Source organism: Uloborus diversus, chromosome 7, assembly GCF_026930045.1.
Source record: "Uloborus diversus isolate 005 chromosome 7, Udiv.v.3.1, whole genome shotgun sequence".
Classification (NCBI taxonomy): domain Eukaryota; kingdom Metazoa; phylum Arthropoda; class Arachnida; order Araneae; family Uloboridae; genus Uloborus; species Uloborus diversus.
The window spans coordinates 26,767,887-26,774,227 of NC_072737.1; the positions used below are offsets into that span (position 1 = coordinate 26,767,887).

The 6,341-nt window shown below is 28.6% G+C and overlaps 1 protein-coding gene across 1 annotated transcript in view; it reads left to right on the plus strand.

Annotated features, from left to right (window-relative positions):
* Positions 1–5,438, plus strand: part of LOC129225750 (U2 small nuclear ribonucleoprotein A'-like) — a 37,746-nt gene extending 32,308 nt beyond the window's left edge. Inside the window, exons 8-9 of the mRNA XM_054860248.1 lie at positions 3,756–3,806; positions 5,316–5,438. Of these exons, the coding sequence (XP_054716223.1) occupies positions 3,756–3,799 (44 nt within the window). The 3' untranslated portion in view covers positions 3,800–3,806; positions 5,316–5,438. The remainder of the gene's footprint in view (positions 1–3,755; positions 3,807–5,315) is intronic.
* The last annotated feature ends 903 nt before the right edge of the window (positions 5,439–6,341 follow it).

Below are 6,341 nucleotides of genomic sequence, written 5' to 3' on the forward strand. Positions count from 1 at the left end.
CTTTGTGTTAACAATTTCATCAACGTAGAGTAAAACCCGTGTGTAACAATACTGTCTATAACAATAAACCTGTCTATAATTATATTTTCCTTGGTCCCAGTAAAATGTCAGCATAAATAATCAAAGTGTCTATAAAGATAACCTATCTATAACAATAATTTTTTAGGCCCCAACAGTATCGTTTTCGACATGTTTTACTGTATCATGATTTGATTTTAAAAAACGCGATAAATAACAATTCGGTAATGACAAATTGAGTATTAGAACTTATATTCTAAACGCAATAATCGACTGAATTTACAACCTATTTTCAACCCTGTTTTTGAGAATTCCAAACTAAATTCAACATTAGAAGCAGTAAAATGCTGAAATGACTCTTTTTGTCAAAAAAAAAAAGTTAAGGTACAAAATTTAAACATTTTCTATTGAAGAAATAATGTTAGACAGCGAACTTTTACTCAAAACAGCTAAATTGCCACTGTGTCAATACTTTATCTTAATTACTCTTTGATGAACATTAGAAAATACAAATTAAGTACATAGTCGGCTACTGGATACATGAACCTAACAGTATAAAACCAGTGGACAATCTGCCATGGCCGACTATTGGAAATGAATAAGAATTCAGTACCCAGTGGTCGGCCATCCATCTAAAAATAATAAAAATAATAGAGTCCAAGAAGGAGTTTATTTTTTATTTGAATCATTATGTTACACAATCCATTAAAACATAAATTAAAGCAAATTTACCGTAGAACTAAAAAAGGAAAGGAACTTAACATATAAAAATGTCTTCTTAAGAAAAAAATAAGCAGAATCGCAATTAAGATGATAAGCACACCATTTAAAATAAAATGACTCATCACTACTTAATAAATAGTTTTTACAACTTCACTGTTATTCAATGATGATTGGGGATAGGTAAAGGAATGTGGGAATGCATCATATACGATTTTGAGTAATACATATTCTATTTATAAGCAGTTTTATGTCCTTGTGGCGAACTACTAGAGCATTTACTGTAGTTTTTAATGACTATGTATAATACCACAAGTTTGCTTCATAAGTATTACATTTATTAAAAGATCATTGATTAAACTTTTTACTTTATAAACTGATAAAAAAAACTTTTATATTTTTAATGAAAAGTAATGGGATTGTGAACGGTTTGATATTTTTTACATATTAAAGCTTGTCTTTTAATGATCTCTTTTAAGTACTTAATACTTGAAATTTTTAAAATTTGTTGAACTTTAATTATTTTATTTATTTATTTTGAGATTTTATTTGTCAGTGAAAAGGGGACCTATTAATTCAAGTATTGAAAGTAAAAACAAAGATATTTATGTATGATGAAAATTTTTAACAACGTCTATAAGTTCAGTTGTGTGTTATAGCATAACTTATTAATGTAATGATTTCTTAAGTATATTCATGACCATGTTTGTGAAAACATTTATTTCTTCCAAATAAAGAAAATTTAATCGCAACAAGATTCAAGTTACCCTAGGATTTTCAGTAGCATTGGCATTAGTATACTTAATTTTGTTGAATTGTTTTCTTGAATGACAGTTGCATGTTGGTTCTTTCCTACAATTATTACATTTAAAATTTTGCTTTTCTTAATTAAAGCTTTGAAGACTGTTGAAAATGAGTGAAATGCGAAAAAGGTTTAAGTAGTTCTAAATACAAGTAGTCAGTTAGATAAAAACCAAAAACAAGAACTCATCTTAAAATGACTTTGAAACCTGATACATACTTCAAAAATGGACAGTTTTTAAAAGCAAAAACTTTCAAAACTTCGGAATATAATTAAGTTAAAAATGAAATTGGCAGAAAAGTGAGAAATTGATGGAAATTAACACATGTGAACTCAAGCAATGAAGACATTCAAACCAAAGATGGAGAAAGAAAATAAATGACAGTGTAAAAGTACTCATAAAAACAGCAGCTATGATAAAATTGGCAATGCACAAAACATTTAAGTTCAGTGGTGAACAAAAATCCTGCTTTCTGGGTTGAGGTGATAAATAACGGAACTAAAGATTTGATTTCAAGACAGTTTTGGTCAGAATTACACCAATAATTTCAAAAGAAGTTAGAGATTTTTTTCAGATTGCAATTGTATCTTTCTTTTTAATCAAAATGTCTGCTTTTGGAGAGACATATGAAAAAATGAGAAACAACTGAAAGAAGTTGGCTGTATTATTCTGAAAGTAAAGATGCTGTCTTTGGTTGCATCATGCTGAGCATTCGGAAAAATCTTGTCTGTTTTCTCATTTTATATCAATAAATTTTTCCCATATAGACAGTATGGCCTACTTTGTATTGAAACTCATTGGAGCTACACTCCTGCACTTATTTTGGATTTTCAGTGGATGATTGCGTCTTAGATGGGAATTCAGATTATTTACACAAATAAAGAGGTTATGAAGATGATATAGGGCTTCAACACTTCATTTTTCAGAGATAAGGCTTTGTATTTTAAGTCAAGCTATTTTTTAGCATATTTTTTACAATTCTTCTCCCGTGTCATATAGGTTAATTTTTTGGTCTTCAGGGAATAAAAGAAAACTAACTTCGAGAATACTGCAGGGTTTTGAGAAACCAACATTCACAACCTCTTAAACGATGTATATAAATATGCGTTGTATGCAGTAGCAGAAGGGGAGAGAGGGGTGGGGACGAGAAGGCGCTCCATTTCAGGGTTTATGAAAAGGAGTTTATACATGTACCTGAATTTCGAAAATTGTAGCCAATTTCTCGTAAGTTATATTTAATCTGTCTAACTGATGTAAATTGCAACTAAATTAGAGCACAATATTGTGTAAAGGGAGGGGTTACATATATCTCCAAGGCAAATTTTACATAGAATGCAATGCATTCATACTTTATGTTTGTCTTTTAATTTAAAGCTTTGTTTCAGCACGCAAACATAAAAATATTGCTGCTGAAAATTGTAAGAACTTCACTTTTGCTTAAATAACAAATTGGAAAAAACGCTTTAAAAAAATTTCGGCCCAGGAAGGAGTAATGACACCACAAATTACCCTCCCCCCCTTCCGCACACACACTAAAAATGCCATCAATTGTATGTATTATTTAAAATGGTCTTAATTAAATCTTTTTATAAGTTACTCTGGGCAAAATGCAATTAGACCTGATCATTTTTTCAGAAGCTTATATATTCTTTTAATTTTGTTACCATTATTTCCGATTTCAAAAGGCTTTAAAAGAGATTTTAAACCCAAGTTGTTGACTTTTTATTTTAAGAGCGGGAGGGGCAGCAAATTTTAAGTCCGTCTCGTCTCGGAGCACCATGGAGCTAAATTTGGCTCTAGACAAAGGGGTTCCTTGAAACCGTGAAACAAGTGTGTGCAATGAATTGCTTATTTCTGCTTTGTCATTTTCGTTTACGAGTTTCACTTTGTTGCGCAAAGGTATTTATTTTGTATTACCTCCTCGGCTAAAAAGTAGATTTTACATTAATTAGTTCTAATATACTTGAAAAATTGGCTTTGTAAGAAACACGAAAATACAAATTTGCTGCTGACGAGGTTGACTTTTTTATTTTTAAATTAATTAAAATTATACTTAAGATTTACATTTACAAATTTATTATCCTGGCAATGATGCCTTCTAGAAATGGCACATGATTTAAAAATATATTTGCATCAGATTTTGAAAGTTTATTTTTAGATATGAATACAGTGAAGCTCAACTTACTGATTCTTTTTTTTTTCTTCTTAATTCAGATGAAGAGATGGAAACAGACTCTGCTGATGTTAATGGAAAATAAATTCATTGTAAGTTGTTTCGGCACACATATGTGCATTATTATATATACGTGCATGTAATTATATATATATGGGAGTGTGTGGCAAAGCAAAATTGTGAAATATTTACTCTATTTTTAGAGCGAGTTATTTAGAAATATTTTATCAACGTAGTAAAACGTATTATCTTTCTAAGTCAGGAAAAAGTTATCTCTGAAGATCAAAAAATATGATAATAAAAGCAATTCTCCAAAATTGATATTCATTTTCCAATATTTTGTTGTAAATCAAAAAAAAAAAATGTTACTATAAAATGATGAAGTTCTTGTTATTAACATTTTATGTTTATATTGAAGCCTACTAATATTAGGTGCTGTATTTATATTTTTAATATTGAACTTCTTTTTATTTTTAATGTTTTTTACAATTAGTCAATTCCATGTGGAGCAAAATGAAATAGTTCTTTTTTTTTAAACTTATACATTATTATTACTTACTTCTTCATTCATGTAGAGATAAATTCATGTGTTTAAAAAATAATTCACTTATTTATTCATTCATTCACCTATTTTTGTACTCACTTACTATTTTATTTGCTCATTTATTTTTCCTCATGTATTAATTTAAATCAATAAATAATTCATTAATTTATCTATTCATATAATCTTTCATTATATATTTATTTACTTATTAAATCTTTGATTTACTCATTCCTCTGATCAAAAATATTTTTAATAATCAAGCAGAAAGCATTTCATTAGAAAAACATTTTATTTTTCATTTTGCTCCAAGGAAAAAAAAGGTGAATATTTTCCTTTTTTTTAAGGTACAATTGACAGCCAGAAATAAAAAGATGCCTCACTGAAAGTTTTTATTTATTTTTTATAAAATACATTGTTTTTTTTATGTACTGTAATTTTTAAAACAAATTTCCTATTTGCTCATTTTGATAAAGGTAAATTATCTTAACTATTTCACTTTGCCCCACATTCCGTTAGTATTTTAAAAAGTTTTGTAAAATGGGAACTAATTTTTTTATTGTTTGGTTTTAACTTGATATGAAACTTCTTGGAAACTTGTAAATTTTAAATATTCACAAGCAACGACAGGTTGTTGTATATTGTGCAGTTTTTGCAATAAATTTGGCAAACTGTCTCTGAAGTGCAAAATTCAATGATCTGTTCCATTTCCCATTTCACTAAGTGTAAAACTTTAAAAATAACAGAAATTAAAAATCTAATATCCAAGGGTTTTTTTTTTTTACTGTCTATTTTCCATAAAATATTAGCAGTTAGTTTTAAGTAGTAATAATAACTGACTTTATATAAAAAGTGAAACTTGATATAATGAGGTTTTTTCTGGTCACTGTCATATTTAAATGAGTTCTATTGACAATGTTTTTATAAGTGATTACTGTTTTACTAACCCAACGTGGTAGGGCGGGGGGCTTCAAGATATAATGCAATGTTTTCCTAACCCCAAGTTAAAAATTTATGTTCTTAATTTTAATGTACTGACTTTTTTTTTCCGTTTATCAAGGTTTCTTATGCATCAGTACATAACCAGTGGATATTACAAGGCCATTCTTCATCAAGATTCTTGCTTCATTTTACATTTTGCTTATCACTATTGTATATAATTAATAAAAATGTTATCTTCTTAGTTATGTTTTACTTTTTTTGTTTGCTTACTTTAAGCATAAAAATCTGAGAGTACAAGATGCCTGTCATTTGATGATTTCTTTTCATCTGATGTTAACTGATTTTGGTACTAATACAAACAATTAAGTTGTTGCACTACTTTCATTTGTTACTCTAAACCACTTCCATTGAACAGTGTTTGCTTTTGCGAAAAAAAATTCTCATTGTGTTATTTTTCTCCCAAAATATGAGTTCAGTTGCAAAATAAATAAATAACTTTGATTTTATCAAATGAACAGCAAAAAGAATATTATAGAATGAAATAATTGTTTTAAGGAAATAAACTTGACCTTACCAATTCAAATGGGTGATTTACGAAAAAATAAAACCTTAAAGATTAATTATTTTAGAAAAGCCATATTGCCCTAAATTTTCCTATATACTCTGAGAAATAAGTTATCTACTACCATTTTGACTCTTGCCCCTTAGGTTTTAGAACTTGTGTTGGTGTCTGGTAGTAATGCCTCTTTAGCTATAACTTCTGCATTTGCAAAAATTACTCATTTTGACTCTATGATCCCTTTTGTTAACTAACTTTAAATAAAATGAAGTATACTAAAATAAAGTATTTTGTGCTCAAATAAACTTTCATCAGCGAATAAAATCTTATTACAGAAAATTAACATTTTAATTATTACAGCTCTGTTCTCAGGGTTGCAACTCCCCCCCCCCCCTTTTTTTTTCTATATTTTTAATACCTACTTGCATGTTTTCCTTATTTTCCCGCTATATCGTGAGCCATCAGGATTTCTTCCTAGCACGTATGTTTTTAAAAAATATCAAACGTGGATTTCGCGGACAAGAGCATACCTTATTTGAGCTGTTTTAATAGTTGAAAGGCTTTTCGACACAAGCCACCTTACCT